The following is a 20,337-nucleotide window of genomic DNA, read 5'->3' on the forward strand; positions in this document are numbered from 1 at the left end:
GATAATAGTAGTGCTTATTACTTAATTAATTGAGATGATTTGTGGAAAGTACTTAACATAGTACATATGATGAATACTCAGTAAATGTCACCTGACATTTAAATTAACTTTCCAGTCTTCTTAGTAAACCTGTATAAAAATTCTTAGAATAGATGGGAGCTCACCTATAAGTGAAATTGGTGAACTTTCTAATTTTAATTTTTCCTTTTCTTCTGAATTGTCAGTTGAAAATGGATAGTTGAGGTTATCAGACTTGTAATGCTCATAAGAAGACTTATTTATCTCCAAAGTCATGCATGAGTCATCTCATAATATTCCAGGCCTAGAACCTTAGATTTGTCCTACTGTGTTGAATAAACATGTAAAACAAATTAAATTGGCTTTCCTGGTGGCTCAGTGGTAAAGAATCCACCTGCCAGTGCAGGAGACATGGGTTCAGTTCCTGCTCCCGGAAGATCCCACATGCCATTTAGCAATTAAGCCCGTGTACCGCACTACTGACCCTGTGCTCTAGAGCCCGGGAGCCCTAACTGCTGTGTCCACGCGCCACACCTGCTGACGCCTGCGTGCCCTGGAGCCTGTGTTCCATAAGAGCAGCCATTGCAGTGAGAAGCCTATGCACTGCAACTAGACCAGCCCCCACTTGCCACACCTTGAGAAAGCCTCCCAGCAATGAAGACCCAGCACAGCCGAAAAAAAAATAAAATTAAGACTTATTCATTCCACAAATATTTACTAAGTATCTAGTATCTATTTTGTTTTAGTTGCAAAATGATACTCTTTTACTTCATGTGTATTCAGTGCCATTAATTTTGTTATTTCTTGGAGAAGCTGAATGTGGGTAGGACTAATAGATAAACTGGATTTTTGGTATGTTTTTTGTTTTCCTTTTGCTGGATAATTGGATTTTTTTGAAATCTCTGTAAAGCTGTTACCATTATTCCATTCACCTTGGATTTCTCACAAATCCTATGGAAGTCAACTTAGGAATTACTTTATATTAAGTATAATTATTTATGAATTTGTGGACTTGATTCAAATTCATATAGATCATGTATTTTCAGGGTAGACAAATTTCCACCTGTGTTAATGTGGTGCCTTAATTTTAAGTATAACATTGGTACAGCACTTATATAAACAAAGCAACAGAATATAGCTTTATGCTTTCACATGCTTGATTGATATTTTTCATTTTATCCTTAGGGTGCAAGTCCCAGCACTCTTAAGGAGTTTTTGTGAGTGCTAGAAGGTCAGTAATTTGAATTATGGCCTGAATAAACACTGTTTGGTTCTCTTGGTTTCAAAATCCCTTTGTTTCCCTTATTGTAACACGTAACTAAAGTACAAGTAAATTTTCTTCAAGGTGGATCTCTAATTTTGCTTAACCCCTTTTCAGATCAGAAATTAGCTTGCAGACTGAAAGTCTCAAAATATATTTTATCATTTATACCTATAACCTAAAACATGCTTTCAAAGATTCTGTATTTTGCTGAAATGTTATTGTATTGATGTTAGAAGTCTACATATATACTCTAGTTATAAAATTAAAAATATTTGACCCAAGTGTGAATGCTTCCCCTTCCCTACCCATGACAGATATTGCCTGTTAAGTGTGGCATGCTTTTCCTGCCAAGCCTTGGCGAATCCTTATCTGTGCTGCAGAGTCCCTCTAAAAGCTGTGCTGTAGGAAGGTACTGCTATTAGTTCAGAATTGGAAAATATGAAACCTACCATTGCTATTACTGCTATTAATTGGCTTGGCTAGTTGGTAGTAACTGCGAGCTCTTTGGATTCTCAGGGGTATCAGAATTTGGGAAAAAGATATATAAAATTTTTAAATGAAACAAAAATAGAGTACATTAAAATAACTTTGCACATTAATTTGATATATTAAAAAATTAATTTCCAGATTGATTTGATCTATAACAGCTTTACTGTTATCCTAACATTTATTAAGTAGTAATAATAAGATACTATTAAATACCATTTGTAAACTGCCAAATATTGACCACCTGCTATGTGCCTAGCACTAGGTTAGATGCTTCACATCATTATCTCACTTAATTCTTAGAATGATTTGTAAGGTGAGTATTATTATCCCTGTTTTATAGATGAAAATTGGAACCTAGAGATTTTCACATATCCGGGGCCCTACCGTTTGTTAGTAGCAGAGATTCTCTACTCAGAGTTCTCAGGTTCATTTGACTCTTAACTTTGGGTCTTTTTACCATATTGGTCTACTTCTCAGTTTATATGATGGCTAATGGTTGTGTTTGTAATAGTGCTATGTAGATGTTTGCTGGTGGAGTCTATATAGAAGTATGCTGGTCAACTCTATAGACGTTTTTGCTGGTCAAGACTTGTATGTCTCTCTTGACTCCTCAAATAATCAACAAACTTCTTAAAGTAATGGATACTACTTAGAATTCTTCACCACGGGAATATATAATAATAATGCTATGACGTCAGAACTTCTTTGAGATGTCAGTACTGAGTATAGACATCAGTAAGTTTGAGTGACTGATTTAATTTCAGACATTCTTTAGGACTGATAAAAAAGTTAAAAAAAAGAATTTCTCCCTTAAATTCTTTGGGTTTTTCAAAACAATTTTCTGTCCTAGGTAGGTAAAAAGTAATTCTGGTTAGAGAGGAAAAATTCACTCAGTGTCATTTGGAGTATCACTAAACTACCATTATACTTGCCCAGAATAAAGCTGATACTACAGATTTATAAATGGTTTTGTGTTCTCAACTGTAAAATGGGGATAATAATAGTAATCTCTGTGGTAAGACTGTTGGGAGATTTCAAAAACCAGTATGTATTAGCTCTAGGAGCTAATCTTGATTCTCTTCTTTTCCTCAACTTTGCCATTTCCATACATCAGCGAGTCCTGTTGACTCTATGTCTTAAAATAATCTGAATCTGATCACATATCTTTGACTACTAACACCCCAGTCCGAGCAGCCTCTACCATTTCTTGCCTGGTCTACTGCAGTGACTTCTTTACTAGTCTCACTGCTTCCTCTCTTACCTCTCATTACCTAGCAACTAGAATGATATTTTAAACTATAAATCAGGTTTTGTTTCTTTACTTAAAATCTTCCCTTAGCTTCCCATTATACTTAGTATAAAATTTAGATTCTTCACTCTGGTTTGCAGATTTGATCTGGCTTCTGCTTGCTTTTGTAACCCTTCCTTGCCCCATATGCTTTTGCTGCACTGGCTCTCTTTTCTGTTTTTAAATACATCAGACTAATTCCTACCTTTGATCTTTTGCGCCGTCCTGTTCCCTCTGTCTGAAATGCTTTCTCCTCTGTCATCTACATTTTTCAAGTCGTAGTGGTTAACCTTGAAATCTCTGTCCTGCCTCTTTTTTCCTCCATTTTCTGTGTCTGTGATCAAATCCGGTTGGTTTTACCTTTAAATATATTCAGAATTCGTTCACTTTTCGTCAGTTCTACTATAGACATTTTGGTTACCGTCTTCTCTGCTTGGTTTATTTCAGGAGCCTCCTAATTTGTCTCCCTGTTTCTTCTGTCTGCCTGGCTGTACTTTTCACCTAGCAAATTGAGTAATGATTTTTAAAAAGTACTTTATTTTTTAGAACAGATTTGGATTTATAGGAAAATTGAAAAAAACAGTACAGAGAGTTCTCATATACTCTGCATTCATTTCCCCTGTTCTTAACATTTTGTGTTAATATGGTACATTTGCTCCAATTAATAAACCAATATTGATGCATTAATATTAATAAAGTCCATGGTTTATTCAGATTTCTTTAGTTTTTACCTATTGTCTTTTTCTGTTCCAGGATACCACATTACATTTTTTTGTCATGTCTTCTTAGACTCCTCTTAGTTGTGAAAGTTTTTCATACTTGCCTTGTGTTTGAGGACCTTGACAGTTTTGAGGACTAGTCAGATATTTTGTAGTATGCCCCATTTCTTCATTTATCTCATGTTTTTCTTACGATTACATTATGGTTATGGGTTTTTAGAAGGAAGACCACAGAGATAAAATGCCATTTTTGTCATATCATATGTAGGGTATACATATCAACATGATCTTAAACCATCTAGTCCCCCATTACTTTACTAAGTCTGTCTGCTACTACTCTCTGTTTTATAAATTCCAATCCCATTTATTAGGTCCTTGAGGTTTCTTGAACATACCAAGCTTGTTTCTTCCTCAGGAGCTTAGTATTTGCTGTTCTCTGTTCCATTGGATGCTTTTCCTCTAGGCAGCAGTGTGATTCAACCCCTACTTCTAATTTCTGCTTAGTTGTCACCTTGTCAGAAAGATCTTCATTGAACGTTTTGTAAAAAAACCGTATACCACTCCCTTTTTCTTTTGTTTTCTACCCTGCTTTATTGTGTCTTCCATTTATCTCAACATGGCATATATTTACTTTTCTATTTGTTTACTGTTTTTCTCACTTTACTGGACTGGAGTTGAATGGAAATTAGAAATGTTTCTGTTTTGTTCATTACACTAGCTTCAGCCTCTAGAACCATGCCTGGCACATAGTAGATGCTCAACAAATATTTATAAATGAATGACTACCCAAATTATTTTCTAGAAAAATTATGCCAGTTTATACTCCCTGAACAGTATATTGAAATGCTGCATCTTGTCCAGCATTGAATGTTGTCTTTTAAAATGTTTGGTTGGTAAAAGTTGTTTCTTTTAAATACGTTTTGATGATCACTAGTAAAGGAAAGCTTTCATATATTTGTAGTTGTAAATTTCTTTTTCTTGAATTGCTTCATTGTGTTTTATAAGCTATTTTTAAATTGTATATAACTGTGAGTCTAGATACATTAGTAGTATGATAGGTACATGAAAATAACTTATTTTACCTTCCTTAGGTTATTATAGTGACCACATCACCAAGTTCAACCTTCGTGCCCAACATTCTCTCCAAATCCCATAACTATGCAGCAGTCACTAAGCTTGTACCAACATCAGTCATTGCTTCCACAACCCAGAAGCCACCAGTGGTTATAACTGCTTCACAGTCCTCTCTGGTCAGTAGTAGCAGCAGTGGCAGCAGCAGTTCTACACCATCACCTATTCCTAATACAGTTGCAGTAACAGCTGTGGTTTCTTCCACACCATCTGTGGTCATGTCAACAGTAGCACAAGGTAAGTGGTAATTTATCATGAAATTCTGTCCCTGTAGTATATGGAATTTTTTTTCATAATATTTTAATTTTATGGGGTATAATTGATTTACAGTGTATTAGTTTCAGGTGTACAGCAAAGTGATTCAGTTATACATAGATTCATTCTTTTTTAGTGTCTTTCTCTTATAGATTATCACAGAATATTGAGTCAAGTTCCCTGTGCTATATAGTAGGTCCTTGTTGATAGTCTATTTTATATATAGTAGTGTTCATCCCAAGTTTCTGATTTAATCCCCCCACCCCCCCCCCGGCCCCCAACAATACACACACATTTCCCCTTTGTGAAATTGTTATTTGAGGAAAGAGGGATATTTCTCTTGTTGTTGTTTGGTCGCCCAGTTGTGTCCGACTCTTTGTGACCCCATGGACTGCAGCATGTCAGGCTTCCCTGTCCTTCATCATCTCCCAGAGTTTGCTCAAACTCATGTCCGTTGAGTTGGTGTTGCTATCCAGCCATCTTGTCCTCTGTTGTCCCGCCTCTGTCTCTTCCTGCCTTCAATCTTTCCCAGCATCAGGGTCTTTTCCAGTGAGTTGGCTCTTTGCATCAGGTGGCATAAGTATTGGAGCTTCAGCTTCAGCGTCAGTCTTTCCAGTGAATATTCAGGGTTGATTTCCTTTAGGATTGACTGGTTTGACTGTTATTTCTCTTTGTTATTATTGAAATAGCTTTAGGCAAAATGAACATTCCATGCTTCTGTTTTTCATTCTTAATTTTCTCCAGGTATCTTCTGAATCTCTTGGGAACCTGTGACTTTGACTTCCCTATTTTCTCCTTTGTTTCTTAGCATCCTGTATCTTTTTGAGCCCTAAGTTGTCATAGGGGAGCTAGATAAGACATCTCAGAGATTTCTCCTAAATTCAGTGGAATTCAATAGAGCATCCAAATGTAGACACTCCAAGGAAACTGTATAATTATTTTGAGTTTTTGTTTGAGATATTTAATTTAGATATAAGTGCTAAGAAATTAAGGCATTTTCTTACAAAAAGGTAAGTGTTAGCAGAAGTGGTAATATATAAACTGCAATTGTGATTCTGAGTGCAGGGCTTCTTTAGTAGCTTCTTTGTAGGTACCTGGGGCACTGTGGCATTCAGTGTCTGCTTCTGTTGGAGACTAAAGACAAACTCTTTTAAAGCTAATGTATCTGTTTCTAGTTATTCTCTTAGGGGCAGCTGGTGGTGGAGGGGGAAGAGTCTTAGTAACAATAAGACCTGGTAGAGGACTCCATGTTAATAAATGTAGTTGTTGTTCAGTCACTAGGTCGTATCTGACTCTTTGTGACCCCATGGACTGCAGCACACCAGACTTCCCTGTCCTTCAATATCTCCTGGAGTTTGCTCAAGCTCATGTCCATTGAGTCAATGATGCTGTCCAGCCATCTTATCCTCTGTTACCCGCTTCTGTTGCCCTCAGTCTTTCCCGACATCAGGGTCTTTTCCAATGAGTTGGTTCTTTGAATCACGTGGACAAGGATTGGAGCTTCGACTTCAGCATCAGTCCTTCCGATGAATATTCAGGGTTGATTTCCTTTAGGATTGACTGGTTTGATCTCCTTGCAGTCCAAGGGACTCTCAAGAGTGTTCTCCAGCACCACTATTAGAAAGCATCAATTCTTTGGCACTTAGCCTTCTTTATGGTACAGCTCTCACATCCATACACGACTACTGGAAAAATCATAGCTTTGGCTATGTGGACTTTTGTCAGCAAAGTGATGTCTCTGCTTTTTAGTGCGCTGTCTAGGCTTGTCATAGCTTTTCTTCCAAGGAGCAAGCATCTTTTAATTTCATCTCTGCACTCACCATCTGCAGTGATTTTGAAGCCCAGAAAAATAGTCTGTCACTGTTTCCACTGTTTCCCCATCTATTTGCCATGAAGTGATGGGATCAAATGTCATTATCTTAGTTTTTGAATGTTGAGTTTTAAGCCAGCTTTTTGACTTTCCTCTTTCACCTTCATTAAGAGGCTCTTTGGTTCCTCTTTGCTTTCTGTCATTTAAGTGATATCATCTGACTGGCTCTAAAAAGTAGAGTGTAGGGGAACTGTGTATGCTTGGCTCATGTGTATGGAGAGGAACTACATATTTGGAATATAAGAAGTCCTAAATTCTACCAATTAAAATGTTTATACTGAATTGATCATTATGAAATAGGATAACTGAAATTTTCTTTTTTATTATTGAAAATTCCAATCTCATAAGTAGATAGCATAGTAAAATGAATGCCCATGTGCCCATTACTCAGCTTCAGAGATGAGCAACACATGGTCAGTCTTGTTTCATCTATACCTGCTATTTTCCTCTACATATCCTTGACCCGGAATGTTTTGAAACAAATCCTAAATATCATAATTTCAGTTATAAATACTTCAGTATGTATCACAACATGATTCTTCCCTTCTATCTCCTCTAGTTTTCATACAGTATTTATCAGACTAGAAGTCATAAATAACCTTTTTTATCTTATCTCTTAAATTCATCTGACTCTTGTTCTTCGTTAACCGAAGAATGGACTATTATTTATTACTCAGGTTGATTACTATTAGTTTTCTACTTTTTATTGTTTCTCAGATAAATCCTGTTGCCATTGCCTTTTCTCTTACTTTGGTGAGAGAAATTTCTTCTGTCTCATTCTTCTAATAATGTTTTATAGACTTGATGAGTTACCTTCCTCAATATTGTGACAGTCTTCTGCTTTTATTTTCCTCCTTGATTGCACTTCAACCTAAGTAACATGGTACTTCCTATTTTATTGTATCCACTAGTACTCCTGTTCTCTTTACTATATTTATTTTTTTAGTCTGGCCCTGAACGCAGTTCCCATTTTCCATTTCTGTTTCATGAAATCCTCTTATGAAATTCCCCAACCCTGTCAATTCAAATGTGGTCCTGTATAAAAGGATGTAGAGAACATGGATTAGTTAGGAAGTTACTCATGTGCACAGTTTACCTCAGTTAATACAAGAGTTCATTAATGTAATATAAAGGTTAAAGTTTTCAGATAGTTTAAAAATACTGTCTTTCACTTTAATGACACTTTATATTCATTAAGTTTTAAAATGTTGGCGCTTGAAAGGGGCTCCAGAGATAATCTAGTTTAGTAAAACTAAGCAATATAGCAGACACATGTCACCAAAATCCTAGCAGTCAGGGAGGGATGGAGGTGAGCAAGGTGGGAGAATAATGTGTGAATAAGATGAGTAAGCCCTCCAGCTGATCCTAACTGCATCTTTCTTTTGTCTTCTCTCAAAGTATTCCTCAATCTGTGGTTTTACCTGATCCATTAAACAACCATTAGAGAATTATAGTGCAGGGTAAACTCAGCATTCCAGGAAAACTGAGTCAGGGTGTCTTAAGATTTCTTCTTGGTTTTTATTATTCTCCAGAAATGTTTTACATACAAATGTGATATTTAAATTTTTTTTCTGTACTGCAATATAAATGTCATAATAGGGCTGTGGGGGAGGAAGGTGTGAAATAGCCTGTTTGATAATTAGATTTTTATAATTAGGCTATTAATTTATCAGTTTCTCTTCATTACAGATAATAGTTCTGTTATTTTGTTGATGAATTGTAACATTACTGATGAAAAATCTGGGAGAGGGAATAATTTTTCTCAAACTCATAACATTTGTAGTGAAAATTGTTGGTATTTGCTTTCTGTGCATGCTTGCTAATACTAGCATTGCACTGAAAAATTTCTTAAAACCTCTTATCACGGGAATTTTTTGCTATGGATATACTAAATAGTATGCCCACTTGTACCTTTCCACATGATTAATGACCCAGTTCTCAAGGAAAACTGATATTTACTTTATTGGAAGTGAGATACAGAAAAGCTGCTTTGCCATGTTAAATAATTCAAAAGGTGAATATTTCAGTGTGAATTATTTTGTCTAATGCCATTTTTAAATTGACTCATTAAAACCTGAAAAGCAACGTTTAAAAAACTGTATTCAAAACTTAGTTTGCAAAAAACAAAATCAAACTTAGTTTGCTTTTGTTCTTTTATTCACATTGAGAATCTATATTTTCTAAGAGAAAAACCTATTGAGAGATGTGTGAGACTGTGCTGGCTGATGTTTCTTCTGTTTTGACTTTTCACCAAGGGAAAATGAGTTGGTTTTTTGAGTGTTGGTGCAATGATACCTCTCTTGCAAAGTTTGAGGATTAGATATCAGATATGTAAAATACTACATACATTATATCTGACACTAGGTGTTTAATAATCATTGTTTTTATTGATTTACCTAGTTTTAAACTATCACCTGCAGTAATAACCAGAAGTAGCTTTAATTATGCTTCACTTTTAAATGTTCTTTTCCTTACTTTTCTATAGGTGTATCTACATCAGCAATCAAAATGGCATCAACCAGACTTCCTTCTCCCAAAAGCTTGGTGGGTGCCCCAACTCAGATTCTTGCACAGTTTCCTAAACAGCATCAGCAGTCTCCTAAGCAGCAGTTACATCAAGTGCAGCAACAGACGCAGCAGCAGGTGGCCCAGCCTTCTCCAGTGTCTCATCAGCAACAGCCTCAGCAGTCTCCTTTGCCACCTGGTATCAAGCCTACCATTCAAATCAAACAGGAGTCAGGTAAATGGAAAACTGTTTACAGGAGATGGTAATTCTTCCCCAGTCACCAGTTCTCTGAAGATGGTAATAATATATATGGATTTACTTTCACATATAGGCTCCTCAAGCACTAGAGTTTTAATTCCAAAACATATTCTGAGGCCCTCCTGTTGGAGATTATTTATATAGAGAGAACTGATGCTTGGGAATAGAGAAGAATGAAAAACCAGTTTGCACAGCAGCAAGAGGTTTTCTTCAGTGAACTTTCAGGAGAGATAAAGGAAGCAGAGGAAACAAACCCAGATTTTAGAACTATAGCCTGGAGCCCATTGGGGTTATGAGAAGTCAGCAGTGGAAAAATTAGTCTGGGGAGTCTTGTGTTAGAGGTCATATTGTGATTTTGGCATGAGTTTCTAGGTGCTAGGCAGAGGTACTAAGATTAAAAGACACTGTGTACAGTGAAGAATGTGGCATAACAGTTTATTGAAATCATCTCTAGCACAGTGGGAACTCAGAGGTAGGAGGCAATAACTAAGTTACTGAATTGTAAAGGTATTGAATAGAAAGGCAGATAGGATAGATTCTTAGATTTAAGGAAATTAAAAGCCTCTTAACATACTTAATATCTTTAAGAAAAGAAAATAGATTTTTTTTCCCTCCGTGGAATCTATATTTTATTTCAGTGTAGAACAGGACTTTGGGAGATCCTGATATTTTCAATTTTTTGTTTACCTTTTTGATAGAAACATTTTTTTATTTTTTAAGGTGTAATATAACATTGTATTAGTTTTATATGTAGCATAATGATTTGATGATATATGTATATATTGCAAAATGATTACCACAGTAAGTTAGCATCATCACCACACATAGTTGCAGTGTTTTTTCTTGTGATGAGAATGTTTAAAATTTACTCTCAGCAACTTGCAAATATACCATGCAGTGTTGTTAACTATAGTCATCATGCTGTACATTACATCCCCAGCACTTATGTATCTTTTAACTGTAAGTTTGTGCCTTTTGACTGGAAGTTTGTACCATTTGGCCACTGCCTCACAGCTAGTATGAGGTATGGATAGTACAGTGTATCAGTAGTCATAGGGAAATTGAGCTCTTGTTTTCTTTTTGCCTGCAGTCTCTGTCAGGCTTTAGTTTCAATGGTATATGTGCTTTTAAGGAAGAATTGTAAAGTTTTCCTTTTCAAAAAGCTCTGGAATTTTTTTTAAAAAGAGCTTTATTGAGAGAGAATTCACCTACCATTCAACCCATTTGGAGTACTATTTAATGGTAGGTAGTATATTTACTTCCTTACAGGCTCAGATGCCTGCAATGTAGGAGACCGGGTTCAGTTGTTGGGTCAGAAAGATCCGTTGGAGAAGGGATACTACCCACTCCAGTATTCTTGCCTGGAGAATTCCATGGACAGAGGAGCCTGGTGAGCTACAGTCCACGGGGTCACAAAGAGTCAGACATGATTGAGCAGCTTTCACTCACTCCGTATATTCACAGATATGTGCAACTATCACCACAGTTGATTTTTAGAATATTTTCATCACTTTGAAAAGAAGTCCCGCCATGACAACCTCTTAGCCTTAAGCAACCACTAACCTACTTTCTGTCTCTAGGTTTCTATATTCTGGATTTTTATGTGAATGCAGTCATTTAATGTGTGATCTTTTATGACTGGCTTCTTTTACTTCATAAGGATTTCAAGGTTCATTTATGAAATAGCATGTAATAATATTTTCACATTCTGTTTATCCACTTGTCCATTGATAACACTTGTTTGTCTCTGATTTTTGGATTCTAGCAACTGTAGTTTGTGTGAAGTGATACTTCATTGTGGTTTTGATTTGTGTTTCTCTGACGACTAATAGTGTTGAGCGTCTTTTCATGTGGTTATTGGCCCTTTTTATATCTACCTTGGAGAAATGTCTATTTATATCCTTTGCCATTTTTAAATTGAGTTGTCTTTTTATTATTGAAAGGTTTTTTTTTTTTGCTATACATATTTTAGATATTAAGCCTTTATCAGATACATGAACTGCCATTTCCTCCCATTCTGTGGGTCATTTTTTCATTTTCTTGATGATGTCCTTTGAAGCACAGGCGTCTTTAATTTTGATGATGTACAGTTGATTTTTTTCTTGTGTTGTTGTACTTTTGGTATCTTATTTAAGAATCTTTTGCCAGATCCTAGGTTATGAAGATTATCCTTATGTTTTTCCTAAGAGATTGATAATTTTACCTCTTAAATTTAGATCTTTGATCTATTTTGGTTAATTTTGTAATGGTGTGAAGTAAGGATCCCATTTCATTCTTTGCATATTAAGCTTTGATTATCCCAATACCATGTTTTAAAAAGACTGTTCCCCCTCCATTCAGTGGTCTCAGTACCTTTGTGGAAAATCCACTGAAAACATGTATGACTTTATTTCGGGATTCTCAATTGTATTCCATTATATGTCTGTCTCTGTGCTGATTTGATTACCATTGGTTTATATTAAGTTTGAAATCAGGAAGTGTGAATATTCCTGTTCTGTTGTTTTTTAAAAGATATTTTGGCTGTTCTGAGTCCCTTGCAATTCTGTATGAATTTTGAAATCAGCTTGTCAGTTTCTACAAAGAAGAAAGCTGAAAATCTCATGAGTTTGCTTTGAATCTATAGATCAGCTGAGGAGTATTACCATCTTTATAGTGTTAAATCTTCTGATCCATGCGTATGGGATGTTTCTGTGTTTATTTAGAGCTTTAATTTCTTTGAACACTGTTGAAATGAATGGTTTTCAGTGTATTAACTTTATACTTTTGTTAATTTTTAAGTATTTTATTTTTCTAGTTATTTGGATTAGTATAGAGCTGCAACTGAATCTGCTGATTTTACATCTGCAACTTAGCTAAACTCACTTTTAGTCCTAATAGTTTTTAGTGAATTCCTTAGAATTTTCTATATGAAATATCAAATCATCTGCAAATAGAGATAGTTTCTTCTGCTATAATCAGGATGCCTTGTATTTCTTTTTCTTGCCTGATTTCCCTGACTGGAATGATAAAATTTTGACTGTAACTGGCAAGAGTGAATATCATTGTTTTGTTTCTAGTTCCTTCTATTCATAGAACTTCTTTCAGTGTCCATTGTAAGGTGGTCAGTTCAGTTCAGTTCAGTCGCTCAGTCGTGTCTGACTCTGCGACCCCAGAAACCACAGCATGCCAGGCCTCCCTGTCCATCACCAACTCCCGGAGTCCACCCAAATCCACGTCCATCGAGTCGGTAATGCCATCCAACCATCTCATCCTCTGTCATCCCCTTCTCCTCCCGCCCTCAATCTTTCCCAGCATCAGGGTCTTTTCCAGTGAGTCAGCTCTTCGTATCAGGTGGCCAAAGTATTGGAGATTCAGCTTCAACATCAGTCCCTCCAATGAACACCCAGGATTGATCTTTAGGATGGACTGGTTGGATCTCCTTGCAGTTTGAGGGACTCTCAAGAGTCTTCTCCAACATCACAGTTCAAGAGCATCAATTCTTCGGTGCTCAGCCTTTTTTATAGTCCAACTCTCACATCCATACATGATCACTGGAAAAACCATAGCCTTGACTAGAGGGACCTTTGTTGACAGAGTAATGTCTCTGCTTTTTAATATGCTGTCTAAGTTGGTCAGTTAGCAACAAATTCGCTTCATTTTTAATGTATTTGGTAAAGACTATTTCATCTGCAATATATGAAAGACAGCTTTGCTGAATATCAGATTCTTGGTTGATGGATTTTCTTTGACACTTCAAACACATATTTCTACTGTCTCCTGGCCTCCATTGTTTCCACTGAAAAGTCAGTTTCGAACCTTGATGCAGTTCCCTTGTAAATGGAAAATTGTTCTCTTGATGCTTTCAGAATTTCCTCCATGTCTTGGACTTTCAGCATTTTAAATGTGGTATGCCTGTTTGTGGATCTCTTCGTATTTATCTTCTTTAGTATTTGTCCAGCTTCCTGGATGTGTAAGTTACTGCTTTTCAATAAATTTGGGACATTTTCAGCCATTATTTCTTTGAATGTTCCCTTTTCTCTCTGTTCCTTCCTTTTTGTAGTTACATTACATATGTGTTGTGCACTTAATGGTGTTTCACATTTATGTTCATTTTTTTCATTCTTTTTTCTTTCTGTTCTTCAGCTTGCATAATCTGTAACTGATCTATCTTTAAATTTGTTAATTCATTTTTCTGCCACTTCAAATCTACTCTTAAGCCCTTCTAGTGAATTTTTTATTTCAATTACTATACTTTTCAGCTGTACATTTTCTGTTTGACTCTTTTTTGTAATTTCTATTGCTTAATTAATATTCTTTATTTGATGCAACTTTGTTATCATACCTTCTTTTACTTCTGTAATCATGCTTTCCTCTAGTTCTGTGAACATATGTGTAATGGCTGTTTGAAGCCTTTTTGTTGTTATTAAATCTGACACGTGGTTGCTCTCACAGTTTCTGTTGACTGCTTTTTCCCCCTGTGTAGGTCATATTTTCCTGTGTTTTTTTGCTTGCCTCTTGATGTTTTTGTTGAAAACTGGACATTTTAGATATTTACATTGATATTTTAGATTGTATATATAGCTAATAGACATTGTATGTTGTAACTGGGTACAGGTCTTCCTCTACCCTCATTTGTGATTTATTACTATTATTTGCATGGTTATTCGTTGTTTAGTGACTGGATCAATTATTTTGTTGAAGTTAAGCCCCCACTATTGTTCCTTAGGGAGATATAGCCCAGTCATTTTGAGGTGACAGTGGTATTGGTGTGGCTCTTTCTTCTCTTTTCCTGACCACATCTAGTTGTTAAACTTCACAAACTAATTTCTCTACTGTATGCCACAATGCTCTGGAGCATAAGTTGCTCTACAAACTGTTGCAAATTGTGGCTTCTTTGAAGGAATAATTTCAAAGTTCTATTTTTGATATTTGTTCTGACCACAGGAGGGTTCCTCTCAGCTTCCTTACTATTTGGCTGTCTTCTACAAACTATCTGGCCTATAGTCTATCTTAATTAAATCCATGATTCTACTTATAGAATTGCCTTTCATCTCATCTTTCACTGTTTTGAGATACCCGTAGGCTTGAACTTCTCCACTGTTTTTCAGTTGCTAAGTGAAGTCTGACTCTGTGACCCCATGGACTGCAGCATGCCAGGCTTCCCTGTCCTTCACTATCTCCCGGAGTTTGTTGAAACTCATGTCCATTAAGTCGATGTTATCATCAAACCATCTCATCCTCTGTTGCCCTGTTGCAGGAATGGGAAATGCCTTCCAGGGCCCAAGAGTGGGCTCTTGTCTAACACTTGGAAATGAATTGTCCAAGCAGACATATGAGCTGACAAAACAAGAGATTTTATTGGGAAAGAGGTTGCTTGGAGGAGGGCAGTAGGCTAAGGGAACCCAGGAGAAGTGCTTTGCCACTTGGCTTGCAGTCTCTAATTTTATGGTGGTGGGGTTAGCTTCCTGGTTGTCTTTGGCCAATCATTCTGACTCAGAGTCCTTCCTGATGGTGCCAAGGATTGCTCAGACAAGATGAATGCCAGCAAGAAGGATACTGGCAGGTAGTTGGACACATGGTGTCTCCTTTTGACCTTTCCCAAACTCTTCTGATTAGTGGTGGCTTATTAGTTCCGTGTTCCTTGCGAGGACCTCCTGTCATAAAATAACTCAGACAGATGGTCACTATGGTGCCTGGCCAGGGTGGGTGATTTCAGTCAATGTGCTTCTCCTAACAGTCCTCTTCTCTTCCTTCCCTCAATCTTTCCCAGCATCAAGGTTTTTTCCAATGAGTTGGCTCTTCACATCATGTGACCAAAGGATTGGAACTTCAGCTTTAGTATCAGTCCGCCCAATGAATATTCAGGGTTGATTTCCTTTAGATTGACTGATTTGATCTCCTTGTAATCCAAGGGACTCCCAAGAGTCTTCTTCAGCACCACAGTTCAAAAGCATCAGTTCTGTGGCACCCAGCCTTCTTTATGGTCCAACTCTCACATTCATAAACGACTACTGGAAAAACCATAGCTTTGTCTGGACGGACCTTTGTTGGTGAAGTACTGTCTCTTCTTTTTAATACACTGTCTAGGTTTATCAAAGCTTTACTTCCAAGGAGCAAGCGTCTTTTAATTTTATGACTATAGTCGCTGTCTGCAGTGATTTTGGAGCCCAAGAAAATAAAGTCTGTCACTGTTTCCATTGTTTCCCTATCTATTTGCCATGAAGTGATGGGACTGGATGCCATGATCTTAGTTTCCTGAATGTTGAGTTTTAAGCCAGCTTTTTCACTCTCTTCTTTCACTTTCATCAAGAGGCTCTTTAGTTCTTCTTTACTTTCTGCCATAGGGTGGTATCATCTGCATATCTGAGGTTATTCATATTTCTCCCGGCAATCTTGATTCCAACTTGAGCTTCATCTAGCCCCACATTTAGCATGATATACTCTGCATGTAAGGTAAGTAAGCGGGGTGACAGTACTTGACGTACTCCTTTCCCAATTTGGAACCAGTCTTTTGTTCCATGTCTGGTTCTAGCTGTTGCTTCTTGACCTGCATACAGGTTTTTCAGGAGGCAGGTCAGGTGATCTGGTATTCCCATCTCTTTCAGAATTTTCCAGTTTGTTGTGACCAACACAATCATAGGCTTTAGCATAGTCAATGAAGCAGAAGTAGGTGTTTTTCTGGAATTCCCTTGCTTTTTCTATGATCCAGTGGATATTGGCAGTTTGATCTCTGCTTCCTCTGCCTTTTCTAAATCCAGTTTGTACATCTGGGAGTTCTTGGTTCATGTATTATTAAAGCCTCGCTTGGAAGATTTTGAGCATTACTTTGCTGGCAAGTGAAATGAGTGCAGTTGTGTGGCAGTTTGAACATTCTTTGGCATTGCCCTTCTTTGGGATTGGAATAAAAACTGACCTTTTCCAGTCCTGTGGCCACTGCTGAATTTTCCAAATTTGCTGGCATACTGAGTGAAGCACTTTCACAGTACCAACTTTTAGGATTTGAAATAGCTCAGCTGGAATTCATTATCTCTACTAGCTTTTTCGTATGGTACTTCCTAAGGCCTGTTTGACTTTACACTCCAGGATATCTGACTCTAGGTGAGTGATCATATCATCCTGTTATTTGAGTCATTAAGACACTGTTTTGTGTAGTTCTTCTGTGCATTCTTGCCACCTCTTCTTAATATCTTCTGCTTCTGTTAGGTCCATACCATTTCTGTCTTTTATTGTACCCATCTTTGCATGAATTGTTCCCTTGGTATCTAATTTTCTTGAAGAGATCTCTAGTCTTTTTCGTCACATCCTCCACTGTTTTTGAGAGCACCCTTAGGTTTGAACTTCTCCGTGCTCTGTTACAAATGAGTTCAGTTTCTTTGGGAAGAGATTAGGGAGCTATCTGTTTTACGACCTGTTTTTATCCTCAGGCAGCTCTAGAACTCTGGGGGTAGGGTAATGGCAGGCTTTTCTCCGAATGTTACCCCTGCTTTGTGAGCTGAGAGCACTCAGTGAAGTCAAGTGTGGGAGAGTGGGCAAGCAGCCTGAGATCCTCTCATTTTGCTTTCCCCAGTGGTGGAGCCACTGTCTTACAAGCCAGAGCAGGAGTGGTCATGAGCCCCATATTCTCAGAGGCTTTTTACCCAAGATCGAGCCATGGATTGGGGCCTGGGCAGAAGGGAGTATCCACCTCTTGACTGCAGTGGCCTGTGACTTAGCAGCAGGTACCAGGGAGCAGGATGAGATAAGCTGAAGTCCTTCTACTCCTCAGAAGAAAGCTCTCCAACTAGGAGCTGGAGAAGGAGAAAACCCTGTGCCTTTGACTATGGCAGTCTGGAGACGAGTCCTTGCTTCACCTGTAGGGAGGGATGAGGAGGAACAGGTCTTAGTTTAAATATTATAGATCTTTCCTGTCTTACCAAATGTATTCTTGAATAGATGTTTTTCATTTGGTGTTGGGACTGTTGCCAGAGCCTTTCATTGGTTGGTTTTATTTATTAATTTTTAAAAAATCAGTTTCATTGTCAGCAGAGCTCCTCATGCTTTCTTGTCAGAAATCAATCTCTGGAATGGTTTTTGTCATTTGCTTATTTTAAATTGAGGTATAATTGACATATAGCATTATTAGTTTGAGATGTATAACATAATGATTGATATATGCATATATTATGAAATGACCCCAATAAGTTTAATTAACATCCATTACCACACAGTTGGCTTCCCAAGTGACTCAGTGGTAAAGAATCTGCCTGCCAGTATAGGAGACACAGAAGATGCAGGTTCCATCCCTGGGTTGGAGGAGAAAATAGCAACCCACTCTAGTATTCTTGCCTGAAAAATCCCATGCAGAGAGGAGCCTGGTTGGCTACAGTCCATTTGGTCACAAAATGTTGGACATAACTGAGCACACCACACAGTTTGTTTTGTTTTGGTGATGTTAGGGCCCAAATCTTGGCTTTCTCTGCCCTCTGAAGCTGAATAAAAAAATACAAAGACCAAGAGTTTGGAGGAATTAGAAAGGTGGCTTTAATTCTCAGCCAGCAGAGGGCGGAGGAGCCTGGTGGGCTGCAGTCCATGGGGTCGCTAAGAGTCGGACACGACTGTGCTACTTCACTTTGACTTTTCACTTTCATGCATTGGAAAAGGAAGTGGCAACCCACTCCAGTGTTCCTGCCTGGAGAATCCCAGGGACGGGGGAGCCTGGTGGGCTGCTGTCTACTGGGTCGCACAGAGTCGGATACGACTGAAGCGACTTAGCAGCAGCAGGGGCGACACAACAGCCTCGTGCCTCAAAAACTGTGCCTCCACTTCCATGAAGAGTCTAGGGGCTCATATAAGATGAGGGTTCGCAGTCAGGAGTCAATGATGAGAAACAAAGGTGTAAGGATCTTGTATTCTTCCTCTTGCATTGTTTCAAAAAAAATGATAGAGTGGCATCAGGTAACCCAGTAATTGAATCTGGCAGTTTGGTAGCCCTGTGGCCTTCTTTCTGTAGTGCAAAAAGAGAAAAACTGAGGGGTGGTCTATGAAGCGAGTGCTATAAAGGTGAGTACCAGATTCAGGATGTAATTCACACAGAGTCAAAGAATAATAGGTGCAAAATGTAGCTCATGTCGAGTTAGGGGGCAAAAAGCAATCTTACTTACAGGCTAGAGATTAGGATTGATGCTTTTGAATTGCGGTGCTGGAGAAGACTCTTGAGAGTCCCTTGGACAGCAAGGAGATCAAACCAGTCAATCCTAAAGGAAATCAACCCTGAATATTCATTGGAAGTACTGATGCTAAAGTTCCAATCCTTTGGCCACCTGATGCAAATAACAGACTCATTGGTAAAGACCTTGATACTGGGAAAGATTGAGGGCAAGAGAAGAAGGGGCTGACAGAGGATGAGATGGTTGTATGGCATCACTGACTCAATGGACATGAGTTTAAGCAAACTCCAGGAACTAGTGAAGTACAGGGAAGCCTGGCATGCTGCAGTCCACGGGGTTGCAAATAGTCGGCCATGACTGGGTGACTGAACAACAACAACAGATTAGGAACAGTTAAAGTAAAAAGTAGGAATGATCAGGCCTGCTCACTGTTCTCTTTATCTTCTTTGTTCTCACTAAAGGGAAAGAAAAAACTTAATTCCTCTTTTTTCCTGTTTACTGCAGCAATGAGAGGAATGGTTTTAAAAGCATGAGAGTTATCTTCTTTATGTACCTTAAGCATTGTTGTAATTCATTAATGAGATAATTCTAGAAACAATTTTTCCCCTATAGCTTTATAGTTTATGATTTATTGTAATCAGAATTTGTTTATACAGTAGTAATACTTGTTTTTCTATTGAATCCTTGCTGTGTATTAGTCAATTCACAATTTTCCCATAATTAATCTTCACAACAATCCTAGAAGGTATATATACTAATGTTATCTTTATCTTATGAACGGAAAGCTGAGTCATAAAGATCACTAAGTAGTTTGACTAATTATGCCTAGATGTTATTATTTTAACTTCTTTGTTGGGTATAAGTATTTTATAATTATTTAAGGCTATTAAATAAATATATTTACTTGCTACCTCATATCTTAACCTAAATCACCATCCAAAAAAGTAATAAAATTTTTAATTGTCTATTGAAATATATTCTATTCCATGAATTATTTCAGTGAAGTTTACTGCGGAAAAAGTGTTACTAAAATTTTCCTTCCTTAGTAGCTGTTAGGACTTAAATTTGTTGTTAGCATGAGAGATATTTTTCCAGTGGACATCTGAAATTTGGAAAGTCAGTGTAACAGTAACATTTAAATAAATTTGAAAAATGTATAAAAAATATAACATCACCACCCTAATATTTTAACTTTATTTTTGTAATTGCTTTCAAATTCTTGTCCACATGTATATTTTATGTAGGTTCAATAATAGCATATTCTTTACTTTTGACAAAGTGAGCTATTTGAATACTTTAAAATAAGTTGGTTTAAAAATAAAAGGTCCAAAAAGAAAATGTTTTTGCTTTTTGTAATCTTAAGAGGTTAGAAAAATCTTTGATAGAGTAGAGAATATATAAAAGCTACATTACT

At 37.2% G+C, this 20,337-nt stretch overlaps 1 protein-coding gene across 14 annotated transcripts in view; it reads left to right on the forward strand.

Annotated features, from left to right (window-relative positions):
* Nucleotides 1-20,337, forward strand: part of EMSY (EMSY transcriptional repressor, BRCA2 interacting) — a 79,913-nt gene that overhangs the window by 22,110 nt on the left and 37,466 nt on the right. For all 14 annotated transcript variants that reach the window (XM_070472948.1, XM_070472946.1, XM_070472940.1 and 11 more), the window contains 2 exons: nucleotides 4,870-5,146; nucleotides 9,520-9,774. In XM_070472948.1, the coding sequence (XP_070329049.1) occupies nucleotides 4,870-5,146; nucleotides 9,520-9,774 (532 nt within the window). The remainder of the gene's footprint in view (nucleotides 1-4,869; nucleotides 5,147-9,519; nucleotides 9,775-20,337) is intronic.

The sequence above is a fragment of the Odocoileus virginianus genome, chromosome 10, assembly GCF_023699985.2.
Source record: "Odocoileus virginianus isolate 20LAN1187 ecotype Illinois chromosome 10, Ovbor_1.2, whole genome shotgun sequence".
Taxonomy (NCBI): Eukaryota; Metazoa; Chordata; class Mammalia; order Artiodactyla; family Cervidae; genus Odocoileus; species Odocoileus virginianus.